Source organism: Lichenostomus cassidix, chromosome 1Aa (assembly GCF_008360975.1).
Source record: "Lichenostomus cassidix isolate B80296 chromosome 1Aa, HeHo_3.0, whole genome shotgun sequence".
NCBI lineage: Eukaryota > Metazoa > Chordata > Aves > Passeriformes > Meliphagidae > Lichenostomus > Lichenostomus cassidix.
The window spans coordinates 48,622,275-48,647,849 of record NC_139480.1 but is presented as its reverse complement, the minus strand read 5'-3'; the positions used below and the strand labels follow the sequence as shown (position 1 = coordinate 48,647,849).

Below are 25,575 nucleotides of genomic sequence, written 5' to 3'. Positions count from 1 at the left end.
TCTGGCACCGCAGCAAAACTTCCTGATGTCGCCGGGCAAGGCAGCTCCCGCATTCCCAGCCCGCCTCGCCTCCCTCCCGCCACACCAGGCGTGCTGCTGCCCTCGCTCGCCCCCCGGCAGCGATGCTGAGGGGGCTGCGGGCGGCACGGCGGCTCTGCCTCGGCCCCGCAGCATCCCCGGGGGGCACCGCCTGGCCCAGCGCTGGCTACCGCAGCCCGCTCGATAAGCCACCCTCCATAAGCCACCCCGGGCCCTGCGCGCCCCGCCACCCCCCACGCCGGGGCTCCTTTGTGCGGAGCGGGGGTGCCGTGCCGTGCCGTGCCGTGCCGAGCCGTGCCGAGCCGAGCCGTGCCGTGCCCCGGGGGGCGGGCGGGCGCGCCGGGGGAGGAGACAGGCGGCGAGGGCGGCACAAAAGGGGCTGCTGCAGCCCTGCCCGCCGCTGCCGGCGGGGCTCGGCTCGCCGCGGCTCCGCAGCGCATCCTTTCCCGCGGCCGGGAGGAGGTGCCGGGCCGCTCCGCGGCGGACAAGGAGAAGGCGGAGGAAGGCGGCGGGGGGCTGCGGGCTCCGGGCTCGCGCCTCGCCTCGCCGCGGCCGGCGCCGAGCCATGCCGGGGGGCGGCGGGCGGGCCGGGGGCGAGCGGCAGCCTCGCCCCGCCGGGGGCCCGGCGGGCACCGACACTGCGCCGGCCGGGGGTGAGTGAATGGGCGGGCGGCGGGGCCGGGCGGCGGGCAGAGCGCTCCCCGCGGGAGCCGCCCGGGGCTGCGGGCAGGGCGGCGGGACCCCCATCGCTCCGTCCCCCCATCGCTGCGTCCCCCCGCCGCTGTCGCCACCTGCAAGTTGTGCCTCGGCCCGGGGGTGCGGCGTCATCCCCTGCGAGCGCTGCCGGAGAGGCTTCCCCCGCCGAGCCCCCACCTTCGCGCTCCTTATTTATTTATATTAGTGCTATTTTTTTATTCTCTCCCCCCCTCCTCCCCACGCCCCCCCATAATCCCGGCATCCCCTGCTAGGGAGCATCGGCTGTGGGGAGGAGGGCGGTGATGCTGCCAGCCCCCTGCCCGCAGCGGAGGGCTCGCCGGGGATGGAGGCAGCCTCCCTCCGGCCGGGGCACTGCAGCCAAGGCCCATCTGCTGCCCGCGCTCGGCTTGCGAGGAGGGCACGGGCTGGGGATGCGTGCCAAGCCTGCAGCAAGCGAGAAGGAGTAACAGGAGTGCGTGCGTGGGAGGGAAAACATCCATGCAAATGTATATGTGTGTGATCAAACGTCCCCTCTGCCCTGCTCTGTCGCCGTGTCAGATGGCTGCGGCTCCCCCGTTGGGGGCTGCTGGCCGCACAGGGACGCGGGGACCCGAGTTGTGGCCGCTGCTGTGGGCTGGGATAGCTGTGCGTCCTGCCGGAGTGACACAGGCTGGTGTAGCTCGGTCCTTGAGAGAGTTTTTTGCTCCCTGGGTGAGCGTGACAAGGTTGATGGGGAGCACGGCATCTGCTGCAGCTCTAGACTTCCCCAGACAGCTCAGTGAGGGAGGGAGCGTGGCGCGGGATGGAGAGAGGCTTCTCTCAGAGCCTCAGCTCGTGGTTTTCCTTCGGGGATTTCCACAGGCTGAGCTTCCTCAAGCCGCACCTGGGTTGCACGGGAGCCTTGCCTGTTTCCCAGAAATGAAGCTGGGGTCTTGCACTTTTGCTTTGCACCCTAGGGCAGAACTTGGGTCAGGAGTGAGCCTGCCCTGACTCCAGCACATAGTGTGGGTGCTGAACATCTCTTCCCCCACAGAACGACCCTCCAGTTAATTCCAGATCTCTCCCCCACAGTGGGAAGTTCAAGCCTGTGAAAACCCTTGGTAGCACCCCTGCTCACAAGTATGACTTGAGTCACCAGGAGCCCCCAAGCCTGTGTAAACTGAATTTCAAATTCCTGCCCACTCTTGCCCCTCTATCCCTCACCCTAGCAGGGTGTGAGTCAGCAGGAACTTCGCAGGTTACCTCACCAAAGGGTGTCTCTTGTGCTCTGTGGGTCCCACCTGCAGAAGTTGTGTTTGAGTCCAGCTGGTGCCTGTGATTTAGGAAACACACTCCTGCTGCTGCAGCCTAGTTGCTGCCAACCCCTCAGAGGAGAGCCAAAATCAAGCAAGACCTACCATTCATTGCTTGACTCTCAGGCAATGGAGATCCATCTCTGAGAGGAGAAAAGATTATGGGTGTCCCTACACTCCAGCAAGCCTCCAGTTTCCAAAGGCCCCTAAACACAGCTGTAGCACCTGTGCTTGTGTTTCATCCCCAGCAGCAGTGCTGGGATCATGTCCTCCAAGCTGGAGTGAGAGGAGAGCAGTCCTTTGAGCTATTCCTGAGGTATCTCCAGCCCCCCTAGCACTATAAAACAAGGATTGAGTGAAAAACCATGCAAACTGCAGAAGAGGAATGAAGCTGTGGCTCTTCTATTGCATGTCATAAAAGTCCCTCAAAGATTTATAGCTCCTCTACATCCTCAGGTGATTTTGTAGTTGTGGTAAGAAATCCATGACAAGGTATAACATTCCTTCCTGCAAGGATTCAGTTTCACCTGCAGAGCTTGTTTATTAATGGCCTGGATGTGGCAATTATATTCTTAGGAAAGGGGATGGATTCTGGCTAGCTGCAGGTGAGTTTTCTTGCCCAGTTCCTAATTTGGTGGCCCAGCTGCTGCCTTTTGGCTAGTGTTCCTTTGGTCCTAGGTGCTGCTGAGGCTCACTTCCACTGGAGGTGCACAGGGTGTTGAGGGCTGTTTCCAAACTGGCTTTGAGATCTGAGCTGCCTGCCTGCATCCCTCACTCCCTGCAGATGCTGGTAAGATTGGGAAAAGAGTTGCCTGTGTGGCAAGCAGGGATTGCCTCAGTGAGGAGGTCAAGAAGAGCAGGGTGGAAAACAGTGAGTGTACTTGCAGGAATGTTAGCTTCAGTGGATGCTCACAACTCTGGACTTACCTGGAGCACTTGTGCCCAACATGAGACAGGGATAGCTGGCCTGGAGGCTTGCTGGGGCTGCAGGGTGAGCACAGAATCCACTGAGCCGCAGCCAGGTGTGTGGCAGGCGCAGACACACTCGGTGTGTTTGCCTGAGGAGCATACCTGTGAGGTTTGTGTGCCTGTGGGCTTCCCATGTGCCTTGTGTTTACCTTTCTCCTCCTCCTCCCACGCACAACTGGTGAAGTGCAGTGTGACACTGGGGCCTGCCAGATCACTGTAATGTGTTTACTGCGTGTCTTTAAGGATGCTCGTGTGACAAACGGGGGTGGCTGTTTGCTGGGGGCATGGAGCAATGCACATGAGTCCTGCTGGGTGTGCTCACCATGGAACACAGGCACTTTTGTGGAGTTTATGCCTGCAATGAATGTGGAGCATGTTTAAGCAATCATGGGTATGGCATGTTCAGGGCAGTGCACGGAGATGTTGTTGTGCTCGTTCAGCATGTGAAGGGCACCTTAGGATAGACAAGTTTCTCTCTGTCCCTCCCTTGCTTTGACCTGTCAGCAAGCAGAGATAAACTCAGTCTCGTGGCAGGGTTTCTAGCTGAGTTTTCAGCTTGCTGTGTCTGAGCTTCCTCCTCTCTTGACAGCAGCATCCTTGAGGTGCACGTGCTATCACAAGCTGACACCCCTACACCCCCCAGGCTCTGCCTTGGATCATCAAGGTGGAGGAAGGAAGTGGGGGAGTTTGGTGATGGATAGACGGGGCAAGCTGGGCCAGCATTCATTCCCGAAGGCCGATTAGGTTTTAGGTGGGGTTAGTCGCTCTAAAATGAGCCCTTTGTACATTGTTGGAGTCTGTGACCCAATCAGTGGGATGTAGCTGGAGGAGGTGGTGCTAACGAAGACTGGTACAGCTGTCAGTAACTCTGGCAGAGAGGAAGGCGGAGGGTGGACTGACTGGCACAAGAGATGTCTTCATGACTGGGTCAGGGGAAGGTGCCTCAAAGGGCTGGTTCATGTTATCAGCCCTAGCTGCAGAAGCAGAAAAGTGTGGGTAGTTGTGCCCACCTGTTTTCTGCTACTGTCACCCATCAGTTCTGCACAAAAGTTCAGGCTGCACTGCACTAGCTCAACATGCTGAAGCATTACAGTGGCATCTGAAAATTGGGGAAGGTAGGCACGTGGAGCACTGGAGTGTAAGGGGATGTGGGGGTCTCTTAGGAATGCCCACTGTTCTCCATCCTGGATGTTCTTGGAAAGGTGGTGATGTACCTGCAGTGCACACGTGGACTGTGCTGGTGGGTCAGTGATGCAGGCTGGCCTTGAGGAGCCATGACAGCTGCATGGAGTGGCCAAGGCTGGCTTTGTGGGCAGCTCTGTGTTGGGTTTGGGGCACTTTGACAGCGTTAGGTGAGTGGCTTGCAAGGACTGGGCTGTGAGGTGCCAGGACCAGCTGCTTGTCGCAGGGACCAGGGCAGGGTTGCTGTCACAGAGCTGGTAAGTTCCCCCTTTCTCCTGGAGAAGGTCAAGAGAGATGCTGTGTGCTGGAACAGTGGTGTAGGATTTACAAAAGCACTGCATGCCTGCGTCCCTGTGGAATAAACTCTGGCTGCAGATCTCAGGAAGGCAGAAACATGATTTCTTTACCTTCTTTTTCTGACTTCTTTGTGCACCTTGGCATGCAGACCCTTTACTTCCCAGAGCTCTTCCTGAAGCACAACAGGTACCTCCTGCTCTTCAGACCTCTGAAAACCTGTAGCAGGGTGGGTAGATTTTTGTGCTCAGAAACTTGCCTGGTAGAGCTGATTGGTGAAAGGCAGTGCAGCACTGCACTTCGAGCTTTCATCAGGCAGGCTGACAGAAGCAGCAGCATGAAGGGAGCTGGCTGCTTTACAAACAGCAAGGGCTTGTTCTAGAGCTGTGATTTTGGAAGTGATTATTCCATGCTTTAGGACAGCAAAAGTTATGTGAGCTGTGAGCTGCTGGGGCCTTGGCCTTTTGTACTGAGATAACCCCCCTAGCTGAATAGGCAGCTTGATGACCTCAGCTAAGGTTCCTTGTTTCCCCACCTAGGGGAGTGCCCAGGTCTGTGTCTAAATAGGCTTTTCCAAAACATCGGCCGTGGCTGTGGGGTATGACCACGCTGAGCTTTGCCAGCAGTCCTTTTCGACATGTAATGCACAAGTTGCAAGCTGCAGGAGAGGTGAGGAGAGGTGGATGGGGCTGACTGGAAGGGAGGAAGGCAGAGAGGGCATCTCCTCTTTTTGAGGATCATCTGTGTCTTGCATTTTGACAGAGTTTCTCTCTAAGGACCTCAAAGCAACCTATTAAGCTTCTTTTAATTAGGTAAGCCCTTAACCGGAGTAGAAAAGTCTCAGATTTTACACAGAGGGAAACTGAGGCACGGAGCAAGGTTGTGCCATGCTCAGTGGCACATGCAGGAGCTCATCAGGAGAGCAGCAGCTGAAGTGCCTCACTGCCTGTACCTGCTTTGCTGCTGGCTGTCTCGGGAATCCTGGAGAACAGCAGGGTGTGGGTGCTGAGCCAGGGGTTATCGGGAGCTTTCTAGTCACTGCTTGGGTTCTGCAGCACTTTTCACCACAGATATCACCTTCTTGATCTGCTGCCTAATCTATAATCCCAGCTCCCTGCTGCCTTCCCCTCGGAGTGTCGTTTTCCCCTCAGTGTGCAAATCCATACAGGTTGGGCTGGGGTTAGCAGGCAGAATCAAACTCCGTGATCTCTCCAAGGCTTTGGGGTAACTTTTATCTCGGGATATTGCTGCGTGTCTCTCGCATGATGGCAGAGCTGCAGCGAGCAGATCTGGAGCACACCCGAAAGACTAATGCAAATCAGAGCTGCTGCATAGCGGCTTCGCAGCTGTGAAACCTGTGATCTGAGCACAGGTATTTTCTACGCTGCCTTTATCTGCCTCAGGATCCCCGTTTTGGCATGCAGATACCGGAGCTGAGCAGAAAGCAAGGGAGACAGCATGGCAAAGAGATGTGAAAGGGAGTCTCTCTCCTAGATGCTGAGCCCTTTAAGAAAGGGAAGGTAAGCTAGAGCTGTGAGATTTGAAGCTGGTTGTGCTGGGGCTGGAGAGGGCTATGGTAGTGCTTTCAGTTCCTCCTTCCACCAACACAAAAACCTCCAGCTGGGCAGCAGGCAAAAGGAGGAGGTGGAGGCCAAGCATGTTGGGCATGGACAGATCTTGGAGGCTGCGGCAGCTAGGAGAGGTAGGATTTTGGAAGAAGGATATGTCTGTGTAGGGGCTGAGAGTGCATGGTGCTCAGTGAGTGTGAGGAAGTTGTGTTTTCATGTGTGAGGGCTGGCTCTGAGGCAGAGCAAAGGGCAGGGTAAATGAGGAGAGTGGTGCCCTGGAGTGATCAGCATGAGCTGCGCACTGTTGCTTAATGACCCCATTTCCAAGGGAAACTTTGGAAGCCCTGATATTCAGGGAAGCAGGATCTCCTGAAGGCAGAGGATTGGGGCAGCAGAACAGAGTGTTTATCTCTGCTTTCAGCTCAGCCTTGCCTGTATGTTATTTGTGCTAGCAAAACTCTTCCTTCTGTGCTGCCTCCAGAGTTTTCTTTTGTTCCCTTTTCTCCTTCCCACCTGCCCCAGCAGTCCTCCCTGCCTTGCTGTGTCAATGCTGTCCAGCTGCAGCTTTTGCCAGCTAACCCCATCCATGGAGACAACACCTACCGAGCAGCCTTGCTTGAAGAGACACGATTTTCTCCACTTGCTCCTGGGGCCATGTGAGGTCTCTGGAGAAGGGGTGGGTTACAGGAGCTGCTGTGTCCCCAAATACCTCCTGTCGTGCCATTGCTCGGTGCAGCCCTGGCTGTGAGCAAGTGGCCAATGTGCTCTCAGATATGTGCTGTTGGCACGAAGCCTCTGTGGCCTCAGGATCCCTATCCAGCAGCAACTTCTGGAGGAAGGGTTGACCACACCTGCATTCAGCTTGGCCGGGGGGACGATGGGATTGCTTTTGCATAATTTAGCAGTCTCGTGAATTATTTATAGTGCAGTTGTGCTCTGGAACAGAGTCTTCTCGCTTCCCGTGAGGGCTGGGGGGGAGGGAAGGGGAGTTTGTCAGGCATCCAGAGTCTATCACTTAGTGATGAGGAAGTGCTGTGGGCTTCCTTTCTGCTTGTATTTGTTCACATAAGGCTCTGTGCAGCTGAACTGCCCTGAAAATGCAGTTCTGGTTTCTGCATCACTCAGGTGTGTGATACTGGTGAGCATCTCCATGGTTTGGGACTGCGAGAGCTTCCTGAGTTCAGAGCCTTGTCTTAGCACTGAAGAGACTGTGCTGCGCTGGAGACAATGAATCTGGTGCTTGGGTTTGGTCCCTGACTCACTTACAGGGCTGTGTTGTGGATCCGGGGCAGGGATCTTCTGGACTGTTCTCTAAAATATTTAGATGCTTGAGAGCATTTTTTCATCCCCTTTTGAAGGCCCATTTTGTCTTGCCAAAGTGTTTTTTAGGTTTGTCATGACACGGTCCATTGGACTTTACACAAGATCATCAGGACCTGAGCACTGGGTAGATCAAGTGGTTGAGCAGCAAACTGTGCAGCTGAAATTCCCATCACTTCTCAGTGATTAAACCCTGAGGAGAAACCAACCGAGGGCAGAGGAACACTGGGGCAGTTTGTTACAGGCTCTTGCAGCAGCAGAACGTCATGAGGATGAGCTGGGTGGACTGAGTCCCCAGCCCAGCTATGTGTGAGCTGAATGCCCTTTGTCCCTCTGCCTCGCTGTGGCAGGCTGCTGTGACATACAGGTGGGCTGTCCTGCTCCTGCCCTGCTTGTCCTGTTGACTTCAGCATGACCACAGCTCCCCTCCTGCACTGCACATCCTTCTTGTTCATGACTGATTTTCATAATGTGCTTACACATGAGTTCTGTCTTTCTCCTTTCCTTCCTTTTTGACCTGTTTGTGGCAGCTGCCTTCTCAGAAACACAGTTCAATATAAATGTTTGTGTTACTGAAGACCTGACAGGGGAGGAAAAGGGCTGAGGGTGGAGAAGACAAAACTTGGCCTGTAATCAAGTGATTGTGGTAGTAAACTGCTCTGTCTGTTGTACAGCTGAGCAGAAATGCTCAGCTTCCCTGTTTGTATTTGCACAGTGTCCACTTGTGGGTTTTGTGTTTGGGGCAGAGTCAGACAATCACTATATGTTCCCTGGACGAGTTGTGCTGTCCCACCTTTTCCTGGCCTGGTTCTTGGGCTCTTCAGCCTGAAAAAAACCCATTCTTTCATTGAATGGTTTTTCCCTCCTGTCTGAGGCATCAGGACGTGGCTGAATGCAAAATTCCTCCTCATCCGTCTCAAGAAATAAGACATGCTAAAGGAAGAATATGAAGACAAGTGGTCCCCAAATCTGTGTGATGTCCAGGATGGCATTTGATTTTGGTGATGAAGACAAACTTTCTCCCTCTTTCCCCACAGACCTGCTCCCAGTTTTTTCTGCTTGGATTAATCTGGAGATCAGGGTACTACTTTGCTTAGTGAAAGGGAATGTTTGTGCAGAAGTAGTAAACATATTGTTGAGACCCAGGCCTGCTGCAATGCCTGTAAACAAGATCCAGTTGTCTGTGGGAGGCAGAAGAGAGATTTATGTGACCCTGAGTTAAGTGCATTAGGAGGCTTTTGATTTCATTCTGGGAAACTGCCCCTTTTTGTGGTACCATATGCCTGTTATCGGCAGAGAGCCGTGACTGCAGAATTGATTGGTGTGGATTTAATCCGAGGGGCTGCGATGCTGCAGTCAGAAGGATAACATGAGCAGAGGGTTGTCTCTGCAAGCCACAGCCCCTGAGCTCATGCCCTTTGTCCAGCCCAGAGGTGGGAGTCTGGCAGACTTACTCCTGCCCTGGGGCAAGGCATTGAAGAGCTCTCTGCCTATCAGCACTTTCTTTCCGAAAATAATAACAGAGTGGAGTGGCAGCGGGGGATCCAGGCAGCGCTGTGTCGAGGTCTTGCCTAAGTCTTGAAAGAGGAAATGAAGAACAAAGGCAGAAGAGACAAATAAATAAGGGTCTGTTCGTGGTCCAAGAAAAATTCCCATGGGCTTGTGCAACATTCTCGGGAAGATGTGGCACTCCTTGGGCTGGAGTTAGTTTTTGGGAAATGAAAGGAAAGGGGGGGAAAAGGCGAGAGAATGAGCAGCGGGGGTTGGGGAAGGGGAGGAGAGAAGGAGGGAGAGACACCCTAGAGAAACCTCTCAGCATGGAGTCAGGTTTCTCCGGCTGCTCTGGTGAAGAGGGGTTAATGCTCTTTGCATGGGATTGGCTGGTCACCAGACATTCAGAGTAGAGGGGGATCCGGGGGCTGCCAAGCAGGACCCCTGTGGCCTGAAAAGGAGGGGAGGAGGGGAAGGAAGAGGCTCTTCCAAACAGTAATAGATCGGCTACTGTGGGAAAGTGAGTGCACTGCCAAACCCCAGTAGTTGGTGATGGATGGGGGAGGAAGGAGGGTGGGGATGGAGGGCCAGCTCTTCTCCTGGCCACTAGGATCTTGCTGCTATTCCGTGGCCTCTCTTTATTTATTGTCTTCCTGGGGTTTAATTATGCCCCTCCTCAATCCATCTTGGAGAGCTTTTATCCTGGGGATGCACAAACAACTGCCACCCGCTTCCAAAATAGCTGGAGTGAACGTGGTTTCTCCTGCCTGCGTGGGTCTGTGCACTTCACCCATCACCATGGCATCAAGTGTTTCTTACCTCCTTCCTCTAAGTGCCTCGCTCCAGGCCCACAGGGCACCTTCCTCTGGGCTGTTCAGCCTGCATCTCCCTGTTGCTTGGGCTGTCACAGTCCCCAGGGGCTCTCCTGCTTGCCTTTGCGTGCCTGATCTGCTGTGTCTGCCACGTGCTCTTCATCCATGGACCTGCAGCTCTGGACTGTTCATCTTGGAGCTGTTCTTGGGATTTGTGGCTTGTATTCCACTGGCCTGGTGTGCATGGAGTGCCTGCCAGGATCTGCACTGAAAGCAGTTACCTGCTGCTGCTGGTTCTTCCAGCTCCCTCCTTGAGATGTGCTCCTTCCCTGATGCTGCTGGAAAGAATTAGTGAGCTCGTGGAGGTTGAATGGGGGCCTTGCTGGAGATCTGGTTAGATGAACAGTGCCTACAGTTCTGTGATTTTGAGTGTCTGAGGATGTATCTACATCTATGTGTTTTGATCAGAAGTGAACTGGTGAAATAATTTAGAAAGTTTCTGCTGGTCAGCTGCTTGTTCCCATGCCTAGGCGTTTTCTTCAAGTTTATTTTTAACCCAGTTAGATCTGCTGCTGATATGGCTGTAAAAGCAGACTTCCATGTGATTGACAACTTGAATTCATACAACTGACAACTGAGGGATGGGTAAGCTGTGATGGTGGTGAGTGAGGGGGGAGAACCTCTGACACAACAGTCTGTGTTGTCACATGCCTTGCTTGGAGTCTCTGAAAGCAGGATTTGGCTTTATTCTGGGACAGCATGGGTTTGACCTGTCCCTCTGCAAGGCACCAAAACGAGCAGGGAGATTTTGCATACTACTTTGCCTACCCTGTGGTCTGTCTGAGGACATCAGCTGCTTCTTTTTAGTGTTGTTCCTTTTCCCTTTCCTGTTCCTCATGATCGTGGCTTTCTTCCCTGTCACACACTGAAATCAATAAGCAGAAGACCTGACCAGCTCAGTTTTGCAGTGACTGTGACAGCTGGGCTGCTGGAGCAGTGAGCAGCAGCAATCCCACGTTTGTCTGGGAGAAGGGCCTCCCATCCTGGGTGAGTGCAATGAGCAATGCCTCAGCTCTCCCTCTGGTGCCTGGAGAGGCCCAACCTTGGAGCCAAGTGGTGATGCAATCTCCAGGGCCATCACAGCAGACTTCGTGGAAGCAGATGTTTTGAGGAGGCAATAAGCAAGGCAGAGGAAGAGTCCTTCCAGGATATCAGGCATAAGTGAGGGAGAGAGATGCTGCTTCTCCTTTAGTGCTCAGACTAGTGATGCTAAGAAAATGAAAGGTGAAGCTTCTGAGAGCCTCTGAAGGATTAGAGTGTGCAGAAGCATCTCTGAAGCCATGGAAATTCCTATGGTGAGACTGGATTTAGCTGGAGAGAGGAGATTAGCTACAAGGGAGCCCAGCACATCTGAAGGATACTGAGAAGAATATTTGATAGATTCCAGTGGAGTTGGAAATCCAGCTTAGTTTCCTTCAGTATGCAGTACTGCACCCTTGTGATGTCCAAGTACTTCTTGGATAAAATTAAATTGGTGTCTTGTAGGCCGTTACTGGATTTCACTAGAGTTTCCTAGTCTTCTCTGAGATCTTCTTTTAAACTGGGGGTTGGAGAATTATATAATTATGCTGCTATTAGTAATATGGTAGCTGCAGTAAGAACAGTCTGTTTGAGTGGAGAGTTTTATGATGGACTCTGAAGGTGTTCAGATGCTGGTCTGACTTCTGGAAGATCAGTCTTGAGACAAAATCCTGCCAACAAAGACCACTTTATCTCCAGGTCCCATGTGTTCTGTATGGAGGGTTATGAGCTGCTTTGTCCCACAGAGTGCAGCTGTCTCGCTGTAACTGCAGGTGTGGCATCTAAAATAACCAAGGCTGAGTCCCCTGAAGAGCAGGACAAGGCACTTGAGAGAACAGTTAAAACAATGAAAGCCCATGGAAAGTGTGGAGTTGGAAGGTACTGTCCTTCTGGAATTGCAGAGGTGAGCAGCTGCAGCATTAAAAAAGCTGGAGGCTTTTTGTTGCATCCATCGTAGTTTCTGTGTGCAACAGACAGCAGCTACTGGTGTGGCACTTGGGTCTCTGGGAAGAATGCACAAAAGAGACAACTGGTTGGTTTGTTTGTTTGTTCACTGGAGATGGTGCAGGTCTGTTGAGACCTGTCTTGCACACAATCTGGAGGCTTGTGGTTTGCATGTACATCATGTGCCTGCCTTCCCTGGGAAGGGGAAGGCAATGCCTTTGTGTTGTGCTGTCACCCTTCCCTGGCCAATCTCACCTTAGTTTTGTGTAGATTCACACAAAACTTTAGCCATCTTATTTCCTCAATCCAGTTTTCTTTCTGGCTTGGTGAGACCTATTAATGGTGCCTGGATGGCAGCTCTGGGAATCAAATGCAAGTTCTAGTAGCACCCTGCTGAGTGGTTACCTTACCAGTCTCCTCACCTCCCTGCAGAAATGGAGGGAAGGTTTTAGGACAGAGCCTTTCTCTCCCTCAGCCTGACCTTGCTTGGAGAGCGGCTGTGCTGTTTGGCTCTGTCCAGCTGTTTGGGCTGGCAGCAAGTCAGTGGCACTCTGTGGTCAGTTGCCTCAAGGCTGCAGAGGAAGCACGGAGTGTGAGGTATTGCTGTTTTGCATTAGTGCTGTGGGCAGCAGCTCTTGATGAAGGTCATGGAAGAATGTTGTATTCCGCCCTTGGAACTTGAAGGGAAGCCGATATGGACCTGCTTACATTCAAACCACCTTGTGCTGTGACTGTGCCAGAGCTTCCTGCTGACGTTCTCATAGCTTGCAGTCCCTGAAAACACTGTGGCATCCTCCATGGGAGAGAGATGCTGATCCCTAGCTGCCTTCTGGTACATCCTGCTTCTCTCAGATTTTCCTGCAATGTAGGATAATCTTCTTTTCCTGCCCTTAAAGCACAGTCCTGCTGTCCCTGAGCTTGTTTTAGTTGTTGACAAATACTGTGTTTTATAGTTTCTCCTTCCGTGGCTGCTTGCAGGACAAATGTAACTTGAGATTTTGAGAGCGTTTAGAGGTACTGTGGCTCTGATGCCTGCTGTGATTCCTGTGCTCAGGGATGCCAGGTAGACCTAGTACTTCAGAAATGTGGAGCTTGTTCCATTTGTCTTCAGCTGGAGCAGAGACAGAGTTGGGCCCTCTGTGTGGAGTCATGGATGGAAGTCATACTAGGTTTTAATCTGCTGTGTGAAAGTGATTCTGATTTGAATTGTTGCTTTGTGTTGAAGTGTCGGCAAATATGCTACTGCATGGGTGTTAAGGGATAACTTTGGGCAGAGAAGATGAGCATTTTGGTATTGGGGGAAAAAGCAGAAAGCTTCTGCTCTGACTTGTTCTCCACAGCTGCTTTTTCCCTGTAACCATGGGAGAGGTCTAAGGAGTCTGGAGTCCCATGCCCTGACAAGATGGGGTAGCTTGCATCCAGCAGCCTGTTGTGTGGCCTCTTGCCAGTGTTCTCCAGGAGAGAACATGCAGGCTGGTGAGCTGCCAGCTCTTATCGGTGCACATCTTTCTCTCTGGCTTCTTGAAAAATAAGTATATTATTTCAGGATGGTATAAATCAACTGGTCACTAGAATGGTAACAGGTGCCTGGGGATAACTCTTGTGCATACCACTTCTAGCTTTCCTCCTTCTCTGAAAGCCCTTCCTCTGCATGGTAGAGACAGAACTTCAAGCAAGGAAATATCAAAGGGATCCCTTACAAAAAGAAGCTTTCAGCTTGTGTTTCCAGGAGTGAGTGTTGCTGAAGCAGTTTATAACTCTGTTCCCTAAAGAGCTTTGTCTTAATGGAGTTGACTGTCCATACTACTTCAGGCTTTTTCTTCTACTTGAACATTAAAGCTTTTCCTGCTGCTGTTTTTAACCTGACAGCAACTTGATCACTCTCCCAGAGATCAAGTTGACTTTCTTTTTTCCCTTCCTCACTCAAAATTGTCAGAAGGGAAATACCTGTTCTTGCTGTTTTCTGTGTTCCTGGTCACTGATGGCTGCTTTGTGTTGGAGCAGCTGGGCTCTTTTGTGACAGAGATGTGTCCCTGACTGGTACCTCCTTTCTCATTTCCACCACTTGTAAATGTTTTGGATGGGGAGGGTGGGTAATAACATCCTGCCTTGCTGGCCTTTGTCTCCAACTAGCTGCCACCAGACACGTCTTTCACTGCAGGGCTGATCAGGGGATATGGGAAGGGATAAATGACTGATGGTATTCAGTGTCTTGGCTCACCCAAGGGTGCCTGAGTGTTCTCCACTCCCTGGCAGAGGAATCCCTGGCATGTGAGAATGAAGGTGGTTCCCAGGGAAGAAATTTTGAAAAGGACACACCTTGCTTCTTTGCTTCCCATCTTCCAGGAGGAGCTAGGAAAATGGCTTCATGTTCCCACTCCCTAACAAAGCCAAGTGAGCAGTGGAAATTGCCTCCTGGGCCGTGTCAGCAGCAGAACAGCAGAGGGTACTGGAGGGCCAGCTTGCCTGGCAGAGCAGCCAGGGAGGGCTGGCCAGGAGCAGAGGCAGCACAGCCCTGCCCAGAGCTCGTTGTGCCCGTGGGTGAAGAGCTGCAGAGCCACATGCTGAGCCTGACAGATACTGATGTATGCAAATGTCAAGTGAGGAAAATATGCTTTGCTTCCCAAGACCATGTGTCCTGCTATGTTGACACGGCGTGCTGCATCTCAGAAAGTGGAGCAGTTTGTTGAACGTCAGGAGTTACAGCTTTTGGTCTGGGAATTGACTGTGGCATGCAGAGCATCACGGCCATCTGAGGAAAAAAGATGATGTGCCTTGTGTGATTGCTTCAGCACTTGCCTTCAGCCCTGGGCTAGCCCAGAGGAAGCTGGCTGCCCTGCATTTGTGTGCCCTGTAGGAACTGGAGCAAAACCAGGGTTACCTGGCAGCCCTTGGGATTGCTGTATGGGAGCAGGTCAGCTGTTCATCTTGCCTGGGATTCAGCGTCTGAGAGCAGCCTGATGTCTGCAAGTAATGCCTTGGAGAAGTCACAGGACACTGACTGGAGAAAGCTGTACTGATTTACCAGTGAGGGACACTTTCTCCTGACAGCCAGTCACTGCTAATTTAGTGGGTTTTTGGCTTGCTTGTGCTCTTCTCTTCTCCACGCTTCAAGACAGAGCAAAAACTGGTGACATGCAAGGAAAATGCACTGAATATTCCTCTGCCTTACAAGTGATCTTATTGCTTCTGCAAGACATTAACAGCCTTAAGAGAAAAAAATATCCTGGACACAAGATGCTCATGGGGTTTTCTGCAGCCCCTTGTTTTGCCCCCATGAAGAAAGCTTGACAGCAAGCCTCAAGATGATCCTTTATGGCTTTTAACAGAAGAATGTCCAGCCCCTTCATCACAAAGGTGACCTCCCACCAGCTGGGCCATGACCAGGCGTGTGAGGTCGGGCTGTGGAGCTGTGGTGGATGGGTGCTGGAGGCAAGGGTCTGCCCTGGTGCAGCCCCCTGAGGAGAGCCACCCTTTCCTCCCCACCCACCTGCCTGACAGGATGGTCTCCTGGTGGTTCCCAGAGCCAGCACCCTGCCATGCCGCTGACTTGTGTTATGGCAAAGTATATCAAAACCCCTACTAAACATTAACCAATAGAATCAAGCTCTCTCTCTTTTTTCCTTGTTTATTCTTCTTTCAATTTTTTCCCCTCCCATGGCCATGCTGTACCTTTTGCACCAGCTTCAGGCTTGCAGTCTGAAGCTTGATTGTGGGACTCCTTGCCCTGGCACCCCAGCACTGGGGGAAATGTCAGTGGATGGTAACTTCCCCTAAAAAAGTGTCTGCCAAGTGTCCAGAAACGCTGTTTCTGAGCTGTAAGGTGCAACTGTGGGCAGCCCCTCTACCAAAGTCCATGTCAGAGCCATCTGTGGAGGGCCAGATACGATTTCCTTTGGGCGGCTGCCATCTGTCTAAATGCTTTATGGCTTTTCACTTCAGTATTAAATTCTCAAGTTAATCAGTAAACATGCTTTGCTGTATTTCACCTAATACCCTCTGAAGTGGTGGGAGCGGGTTGGCTTCTTCTTCCCTCTGCCCCATCACCTGCCCACGTGTCAGCCTTGAGGAGCCCTTGGGGGGGTGGGACAGCCACGTGTGGGGCTGGTGGTGTGGGGCAGCTCCCTGTGATCCCTGGGGACAAGGACTGCCTCTGGTGAAGGCGTTGCTGGCTCTGCTGTGTGCTGGGTGGAAGCTTTATAAGTGATGGTGCCCCTTGTGGAACTTTGGCCCTGGAAGGGAGACTGTGCTTCAGAGAGAGCCACCAGAATGGAGCAGGTGGAGGGGACAAAATGGTATGTGTTGCGTGCGTGGGGATCGCTGCCCCTTTGTCACTGCAGGAAGGGTGTTGTGCTCCAGGACAGCCTCTGCCTTGCAAAGGAGCTTTGGATGACCTTTTTCACGTGTCCACCTTCTCCCCAGCTTTCCTTTCCCTAAACAGTACATGGTGAATGCCTTTTCTGCTTTTCCTTGGTGGAGCATTGTGTGAGATTAGTTTTTTCTTTTTTTTTTTTCCTTTTTTTCTTTTTTTTTTTTTTTTGATCCTTTTTCTGAATTGTAGTCTTCAATCACTTCTCTGCCTGACAGCAGCTCTGTGTTTCCTGCCTGGGCTGGTGGAGGGGAGGATGAAGGCAATACTTCATGTTGTTTGGAGGGAAGGGCTCTGCACCACTGGCTTCTTCCTGGCCTGACATGGATCCATCATGATGGCACAGTATTACCGGCAGAGACAGCTAGGCATTTATTTTTGTCACCTTGATCCAGATGCAGAAAAACCTCAGCATCTGGTCCACAGAAAATGAAAAGCAAAAGGCAACATATGGAGATACAGTGGACTTGAGAATCACAGGTGGGAGAAGAGTAAATACGACAGGATCTGAATTTTATTTTTGTTTTCCTGTCCCCTGCGTGAACTTGGGTAGTACTTCTTAAGAACAAGGTTGGGTTTTTAGGGTGTGTGTTGAACAAACACTGAAAAGATCTGGAGAGTGTTGGCTGCCTCTGGCAGTCTGACTAATGATCTTGGTCCTTTAAAACTGCCTGTCTTGCACTGGTCATGTTTCAGCCATGCCCCCCCAACTCTCTCACCCTTCCTGCTCTCTGTTCTCTTCATTTTCCCCCAACCCTCTGGTGATGCACCTCGGAGGAGGTTTACATTCATTTTATTTCCATCGGTGAATGGGGACAAATCTGCCAAGTGCGGTGAGTTCACTGGATTGTGAATTCCTGTTATTCTGGACTTCCTGTCTTTCTGCCCCATTGCCAGTGCCTTTCTTGTCTTTGTGGCCTTATGAGACTGATCTAGCAGAGGCTCAGCTTGGTGTAACCCAGCTGTAGCAAAAGGCCCACTGAAGATGGCAGGGGTGGGGGTGTAGTTCTTGGAGTAAAATCTCTAAAGATGCATTCTGAATTTGGACCAGCTTCCTGCCATCCCCTACCCATTTTTCTTACGGTGGTAAACCTTTTGCACCTCAATAACTATTGAATGTGACTTTCCTTTTCATGGCTCTTCCACAGGATGAAGATGAGACGCCATAAACTTTTTCTGACTCTCTGCATGGCTGGTCTCTGCCTCATCTCCTTCTTGCACTTCCTCAAGGCCCTTTCCTATGTCACCTTCCCCAGGGAGCTGGCTTCGCTTAGCCCCAACCTCGTCTCCAGCTTCTTCTGGAACAATGCCCCCGTCACGCCCCAGGTCAGCCCCGAGCCGGGGGGCGCAGAGTTCCTCCGCACACCCCTGTACTCCCACTCCCCCTTGCTCCAGCCCCTGCCTCCCAGCAGAGCCAGCGAAGAGCTGCACAAGGCCGAGTTCGTGCTGCCCGAAGACACAACAGAATACTTTGTCCGTACCAAAGCCGGCGGCGTGTGCTTTAAGCCGGGCACCAAGGTGCTGGAGAAGCCCCCCGTGGGAGGCCGGCAGGAGGAGCGGGCGGATGGCGCGGCCTCGGGGCGCCCAGCTCGGAAGCCGCTGAGCGCCGGCGGAACCAAGCGGCGCAAGTGGGTGGAGTGCGTGTGCCTGCCGGGCTGGCACGGCCCCAGCTGCGGCGTCCCCACCGTGGTCCAGTACTCCAACCTGCCCACCAAGGACCGCCTCGTGCCGCGGGAGGTCCCCCGGCGGGTCATCAATGCCATCAACGTCAACCACGAGTTCGACCTGCTGGACGTCCGCTTCCACGAGCTGGGAGACGTGGTGGACGCTTTTGTGGTGTGCGAGTCCAACTTCACAGCTTACGGAGAGCCACGGCCCCTCAAGTTCCGCGAGATGCTCCTCAACGGCTCCTTCGACTACATCCGCCACAAGGTGCTCTACGTCTTCCTGGACCACTTCCCCCCCGGCGGCCGCCAGGACGGCTGGATCGCCGACGATTACCTGCGCACCTTCCTCACCCGGGACGGCATCTCTCGCCTCCGCAACCTGCGCCCGGACGACGTCTTCATCATCGACGACGCCGACGAGATCCCGGCCCGGGATGGCGTGCTGTTCCTCAAGCTCTATGACGGCTGGACGGAGCCCTTCGCCTTTCACATGCGCAAGTCGCTCTATGGATTCTTCTGGAAGCAGCCAGGCACGCTGGAGGTGGTCTCGGGCTGCACCATGGGGATGCTGCAGGCTGTCTATGCCACCGACGGGATACGTTTGCGACGCCGTGAGTACTACACCATGCCTGGGTTTCGGCAGTACGAGAACAGCACGGGACACATCCTGGTGCAGTGGTCGCTGGGCAGCCCCCTCCACTTTGCTGGCTGGCACTGCTCCTGGTGTTTCACCCCAGAGGGGATCTACTTCAAACTGGTGTCAGCCCAGAACGGGGACTTCCCCCGCTGGGGTGACTACGAGGATAAACGAGACCTCAATTACATCCGGGAGCTGATCCGGACTGGCGGCTGGTTTGATGGTACTATGCAGGAGTATCCCCCTGCCGACCCCAAGGAGCAGATGTATGCTCCCAAATACCTGCTAAAGAACTACCAGCGGTTCCGCTACTTGTTGGAGAATCCCTACCGAAAGGCGGAGGGTGCTGGGTGAGCCCACCGAGGCTCAGGCTTGGGTGGGAAATCAGAACTTCACAACAAAGGGAAAGAGTCGGGTGTTTGAGTCTGTTCCTTTTCTTCTTGTGTTTCCTCTGTTTATGGGCAGGGTGTGCCATTTCTCTGGGGTCTCTGCCCTCCCTCCCTTCCTGTTCTTCTTCCCTTCATCCCAGGCTGATGCCTGGGAACCCAAATTCCTCAGTGACATGAAGGGAGGCCTGGACAGGAGGAAGAGAGATGTTGAGGACCTGTTCTGTGGTAGCATGAAGACTTTCTTGGATCTTTTGAACCTCTCCTGCTGGCCTGAGAGAATCTACAGCCAGCTGGCAGATTTTCCTCTGGGGGAGACTGAGAGGATCCCATGGGAAGAGAGGGCAGCTGTTCCTGTCCACCCTCATCCTCTGTGGATTGGAGCAAGCATAGATGCAAGCCAGGGCTATTCAGTGTGTGAGTCAGCAGGCACAAACTCTTGTCAGTGGTTGTGTGTGCAGATGTATGTCATGGCATTTTTTGGATGAGTGAATGTGTAAAAGCATCTCAGTATGCTTTTTTTTTTTTTTTAATACCTCTACATTCAGAGGGTATTTTGGGGAAGGGAAATCCTTTGCTTCCAAGGTATCCTCCCCAAGGTGCAGCCCCCTCCATAGGCTTCATTCATCTGTCCTGGGCAGGATCCTGCCTCAGTACTCTACCAATCCTGCAACAGGCAGATGGGAAGCAGAGGAGAAAGCTGGGTTTTGAGGGTTTTTTCCACTAATTTTCTCCACAACACTGCATGGATTTGTCCTACAGAAGCCAAAGCATCTTTCCTGAAGCACATGCTTCTGCTGGGGCTGGGATAAGCTGCAGGGGACTCAGTCAGATGGTGGCAGAGTACGTTTGCAAGTGCATGTTTGCCTGTGTGCATGAGTGCTCCTGTGTTTGGTTTGGTGTGCATCTGGCTGTTTGTTACCAGTATTGGGGGGAAGAGGATGTAGTGGGGCTTGGCTGTGTGTGCTTGCAGGAAATGGTGGGGTCCAGGAGCTGCCATCTCAGTCTCTGCATGGATGACTTCTTGGGGAATTCATAGCAGAGCACCAGGGACAGCATTGGCCCTACATAGCAGTGCTACACGTGTGGGACTGCTGCATGCCTCTCTGGCTGCCTCTAGAGCCCCATAGGCTGTGCCTGTAGCAGAGCTCCTGCTTATACGTGCTGGCTATTCTTACCATGGGGTAATAAAAGGGAGAAGGGGAAGGGCTAAGTTCTGAGTCAGCAATGGTTGTTGTAGGGGAACAAAGCCTGTCAAGGCACAGGATACATCTGTCTGCTCTTAGGCTGTCAGTGAGTTTGTGAAGAGACAGGCCATGGGCTGACTCTCCCTGGGGCTGAGACTGTTTGGGGACCACCATGCCACCCAGAGAGTATGAGCAGCCCACATCTGCAGCCTGGGCCACGCAGACAAGACTGTGGAGAGGAAACGGGATTTAGGAGGGTGCTAGTTGCAGCTGGGTGCTCAGCTTGCCAGGGATGGGCAGTGAGGATCTGGCCTGCTGTTGTGTTGGATTGATTCACCTCACTGAGGAGGGAGATTCTTGTCTCCACCCTCACCACCACCCTTCCTCAGCAGATGGCTTGACAGGGTGCCCAGAGTTGTAGTGGGCAGAGGGTGAAAAACATGATGAACTTGCTCTCTCAGGCTTGCCGTGGAAAGACTGACTCATGTTCCAAGCAGAAATCATATGGAGGAGGAGAAAGGAAAGCATTGACACAAAGAAGTGTGACCCTGCTGGCCAGCTGTTCTGAAGCAGGAGGGTTTTCATTGCCCTTAACTCCATCAGGGCTCCATGGTCCTGTGTTGTCCAGCATGTGCCACCCCTGTGCTTCATTCCTACCTATGTCTCTCTCTTTTTCCCTCCTAGTCCCCTCTCTAGAGAAGGGAAAAATGTCAACAAAAATAACTTGGATGCCTAATAAGGCTGAGACTAGAACAGAATGAAGATTAATGTCTTTTTCTGATCAAATTGAGATGCAGTTCACCTTGGCTCCTTCCACATCTTGTGTGCCATAATGCCTGCTTAGAAGAACTGAAGGAACCTTTTTTTGTTGCTGTTAGTATTTATTTCTCTTGGGTTTTTGGGGTTTTTTTGGTGGGTTTTTTTTCATCACTGTTCTCACTTCTGTTGTGTCTTCCCCACAGGCAGAGAAGCCTCTTTAGGAACTGGGTGGACAGACAAACTTTGCTAGGCAGAATGATCTTCCCCTGAAGAGAAGTTGTGGCTTCTTTAAGTCCAAATTTAACAATGTAGCAGAAGCAACTCCTGTCACAGTCATAAGGTCCTGTTCTGACTGTGTGGAGGTCTTTGTATAGAGAGATTATAGAGAAACTGGGACCCAGCTGACATGCTTTCCCCAGGGACAGCTGGAGGAGAGCAGGTGTGTTAGCTCATTCAATTGAGCAGCAGAAAAGTATGGAAGGAAGAAGCCATTTCCCATTTTTACTCTGAGGAGGGAGCCTGAGGTCTGCTCTTGGATCTTTTGGTTTGCCTTGTCTCAGTGATGATAATACAAGGGCAGTGCCAGGCTTTGCTGGAGACAGAGGAGAAAGACAAGCCAGTTTCTGTGTGGGTGCTTTGGCAGCACTAGAGCCCCACTTCAGCACGAGCTAAAGTCCATGTGTTCTGGGGCTGCACCTCGTTATCTTCCACAGTTGGAGCAGCCTCTCCTCTGATACCAGCTGTTCCCTTGCATGGCTGTCCTTGGGGATTTTCAGTGCACAGCAGTCACGTTTGCAGTGTTGAGGTATGGTCTCTTGGGAGTTTGATGAGCCCACAGCTGCAGTATCTGCTTCTCCTGTTCCTGAAGTACAGCCTGTTGCCTTCTCTCCTCCATTATTTGCTCCATCATTATCCTCTTCTCACTCTAATTTGCCTCTCCCTTCTGCCCCTGTGGGCTGGAGAAGAAGGTGTTGCTGGAATAGGAATGCTGGGGCTCTTCTGCAAGACTCCTGCCCTGCCTGCCTCCTGGACTTACTCATTTCCTTATTCTTAGGAAATTAAATTTAAACCAGACTTCTGTTGTAGTGGGAGGAAGGGGCTTTACAGATGAAATGCGTTCTTTCTCTTTCTCAAGAATTGTTTAAACATTTTTTGATTTAAGGCCAAACCAGGCAATGTTTCTGTCTAATTTGTCTGGCTAACCCTGTGTTTATTATCCTTAGGGAGCTAGAGTGCTTGTCATTAAAAAATCTCCCTTCTCGTCCCTGGAGGGAGCAGACACTACAAAGCTGACTTTCACACAGTGATTTTCCAAGGTGGTGGCTTACCCTCTGCTCAGCCTTGCCTGTGATGCCCTGCTGGGACCCTGCAGCCAGCTCCTGGTGGGTTAGCCACCCCTCCAGGCAGGAGGGAAGTCAAAAGGGCAGGAGGGAAGTGTGAGGTGGTGGAGAGAGGCAAAGCCAGAGGCAGTTTGTGTCAGGTCCTTGTTTCCCAGTGCTGATCTCTGAGGTGAGTGTTGAGGCTCCTTCATCTTGTCTGAACCAGGTTGTTAGATCTGAGAAGGGAGAGGCCAAAAACCTTGTCCTGGCACTGGGTTGGAGCTGGGATCAGACTACCAGAGCCTGATGGCTGTGGGTTGTTGCAGCCCACAGACAGTGGGCAGTGAATCCTGCTGTCCAGTGGAGGGAGGGAATGCATCACCAGCCTTCTCCTGCAGCCATCTTCAGCCTTGTGCTTTTTTATTCCCAGAACCTTTTTTTACCTTCAAATTGCTGCAAAGGAGGGCTAGGAGTAGGTGAAGCAGTGTGTGGCACACCCAAGCTGTGCACTTCTTTCTGTCTGCCTGTCTCTTGTTGTCTTTCTTTGTGCTTACCACCTAGAAAGAGATTATGTGCCCATGCATGGCTTTGGGCTGCAGAACACCTCTTCCTCCTTTGCCCTGGGTGAAGGGAAGGACACGGGCTTTGGTGAGCCTGCAGCAGGTGAGCTTGCTAAAGTAGGGCAGGTTAGACATCTTTGCCCATCTGGGGGTGATGCCACACCCTGCTGACAGAAAAGATGCAGTGATTTTTGTGCCTGTGGTTGAGTATGGAGGATAACATGCTCCAGCCCACTCTTGCTGTTGCTTTCTCTGATCCTTGTGTCCTGCTGAGGTGTTTGCTGTTGTGCTGCCCAACCCACCCTGTGTCTCTGACAGGTGAACAAGGAAACCACATTGGGGTGGAGGGAGTGTCAGAGCACAAGGGGTACTCCATTCTGCTCTGCCTGTGTGGGGTTTCCTCGTGTGTCTCCTCCCCTCCTCTGTGTCCCAGGCTCTCTCCCAGTGTCCCAGGCTCTCTCCCAGTGTCCCAGCTCCTGCCGGCAATCCCTGTGGCTGCTATGCCTCTGCACTGTGAAGACACACGGCCAGGGTCACTCCTGGTTCCATAGTGAACACTGGTGGTGAAGAGGGAAGGGATGGCTCATCTTGGCTTCACTGACCTCCACCCTCGGTGAGAAAGGAGGGAAGTGAGTGGGAGAATGGATCCTGTATCCCTCCATCGTTGTGTTCTCCCTACCCTCCCTAAACCCCTCCTTTCTGATTTTTTAGACATTGGACAAACTCACTCTTGTTAAGGGGAGCTGGAGGGTAAGGGGGTGGCAGGAGGGGCTCAGATCCAGCACCGAGAAAGGAGAACTGTTTCTAATGCAATACACTGACATTTTAAAGCTTTGGGGACTACAGGTAATGGATTAAGAAGGGATCTGAAATACTCTGAGACTAAGAATTCGAACCACTGTTTTTTCCTGCCTGTGTGGATGATGATGCAGTGTCACCCTGGAGGTGGTCCAGCAGCACTTCTGAGCCTGGGGTTCACCTGGACCTGCTGCTGGTGTTGCTCCTGGAGTGGCTCCAGAACACCCTGCTTTGGAAAAAGAATGCGTGGACTTGCCAAAAATTCAAAAGAAAAAAAAAAGAGCATCTGCAAAGCTCCTTTCAACTCTGTAATTTATAAACAGCAAGTAATAATGAACTTTTTGTAAGGATAAATCAAATGTACATTCTGAAATCATTTTCTCTGTAAATGGTTGGATTTCATTTCACCCTTAAAGGGATGCCTAAAAGGAGGAGATAATAATAAAAATAAAAAAATTTACAAAGTATGAAAGGAAACCAAGGCATGTGTGTGACAGCTTTTATTTCTGATTGCTTGGCTGGGGGGCTGCTGGAAAATGGAGTGAGGGAGCTTCCTGTCTTGGCAGGACACTATTCCCAAGAAGGGAGATGGAGGGGGAGCCTAGCTGGTTTGGGGACTGATTCCTAATCTGCATGTTAGGTGAATATGAACCTGTAAGGGCACAGAGTGGGGAGTGATGGACCTGGTGGATGTGGGAACCAGCATCATCTCATAAAATGGTTCCTTGACCCTATCTTTGCTCCTTTGGATGCATCCATTTTTCCACGTGAAACCCTGGAGCCCTAAATTCAACCTCCCCACAGCAGAAATGTCTCTCTTGTGGCTGACTTTTGGCACAGTGCATGAGAGAACATGACCTGCTTGTTTTGGTTTATTTTTAATCCTGTCTAAGGTAGTTTGGTCTGTTCCAATTACTTGGTATCAAAGCCTAGTCCTGCTCTGAATCCTCCTTACTATCTGGCCTCTGCAGTGCTTTTGGCAAGGGCTTTTTGCAATCTACAGCTATTTAATGTTTTACCTTTTTAAGTGTCTTATGCTTCAGGTTCATTCCTGATTCCATTTAGAGATAGTGACTGTAAGCATCACAGGTTATTTTCCTCATAATTATTGCTCCAGTGAATTCCCTTATCTTTTTTTCATCCATACCATCCAAATGTCTTCAGTTCTCCTCTTGTGGAAGGGTCTCATCAAACTAGAGACTTGTGTTGTGCATTGCTGAATGCATTTCTGCTGCCTCAGTCTCTGGAACAAAGGGTGTGAAAGAAACCTGCCACTCAAAATCAACAATTAAAATTTTCTATTTAGAATTATCACATCCTCAGTGATCACTGTATTTTTGTGTCTGAATAGGGGATAATCTAAAAATGGTTGATGACCACCATGCTTGATTGGCTGATAAAGGGATGGATGTGCTGTTTCCAAACACCAGGGTACTTGGAAATAAAGTGACTTCAATATAAACTTAAGACACCTTTCAGAAAGCTGGAAAGGGGATACCAGACCCCATTGTGCTGGCTGTTTGCTTTTGTTGCTCACATACATTTGTTCCTGTGTAAGGATGCATTTTAGCACGCTGCTTAGCAGGGACAGTTAATTTGTAATTATTAGTCCGATTTCATATTATGCCTCTAAATCTCGCGGCTTTAGCAGCTCAGCTGGGGAAGCAGTGAGGTCTCAGCTGGCTGGCAGGCAGCCTGGGAGAGTCACCCCAGCCCTGGAGAGTGTCACCAGCAAATGGCTTCATGCTCACGTGCCCACAGCTCCAAGCACTGGCTGCCCTGCTTTCCAGAGCACCACCATGGAGAGGATTTGGGCACAGCCATGGCAGAGGGAGGAATGTTCTTGCTTCCTGGCAGTGGGACATGTTCTGGTGGCTCCTGGGCTGTGCCAAACCTTCACCTGGCACAGGGTGAGCTTTGCAGGGCTTTGCTCTGTCGCTGTAAAGCTGTCCCATCTGGAGAAGGGGCTCCAGATCCCTGAAGTGAGGGACATAAGGAATGTAATCCATGGATGCTTGATGGAGGAGCTTGGCTTGGGGCCAGGCTGCTGCAAGCTCTGCCTTTGTAGCTGCAGCAGGGAGAGGCAGATCAGCAAAAAGGTAAAGGATCAGCCTGCTTCAGCTAATGTTTGGGACGTTACTGTAAGCATCTCTGAGATCCCCAGACATGAACCTTTACTTGGAACTAAGGAGAATCTGGCAATTC

General features: G+C 52.0%; 1 protein-coding gene across 4 annotated transcripts; it reads left to right on the top strand.

Moving 5' to 3' along the window:
* Positions 1-424: 424 nt before the first annotated feature.
* MGAT3 (beta-1,4-mannosyl-glycoprotein 4-beta-N-acetylglucosaminyltransferase) lies at positions 425-23,851 on the top strand. 4 transcript variants are annotated; one of them, XM_085048723.1, is made up of 2 exons: positions 425-692; positions 17,206-23,851. In XM_085048723.1, the coding sequence occupies exon 2, from the start codon at positions 17,207-17,209 to the stop codon at positions 18,713-18,715; it is 1,509 nt and encodes a 502-aa protein (XP_084904849.1). In that variant the 5' UTR covers positions 425-692; position 17,206; the 3' UTR covers positions 18,716-23,851. The 4 variants fall into 4 exon arrangements, with proteins under 4 accessions (XP_084904849.1, XP_084904850.1, XP_084904847.1 ...); XM_085048724.1 differs by lacking the exon at positions 425-692 and adding an exon at positions 4,407-6,174; XM_085048721.1 differs by lacking the exon at positions 425-692 and adding an exon at positions 9,457-15,983.
* The last annotated feature ends 1,724 nt before the right edge of the window (positions 23,852-25,575 follow it).

Coding starts and splice junctions, on each gene's coding strand:
- MGAT3 (XM_085048721.1), top strand. CDS start 15,895: ATGGTGCCCCTTGTGGAACTTTGGCCCTGGAAGGGAGACTGTGCTTCA. Junction 15,984..17,205: donor CAGGTGGAGGGGACAAAATG/GTATGTGTTGCG, acceptor GCTCTTCCACAG/GATGAAGATGAGACGCCATA.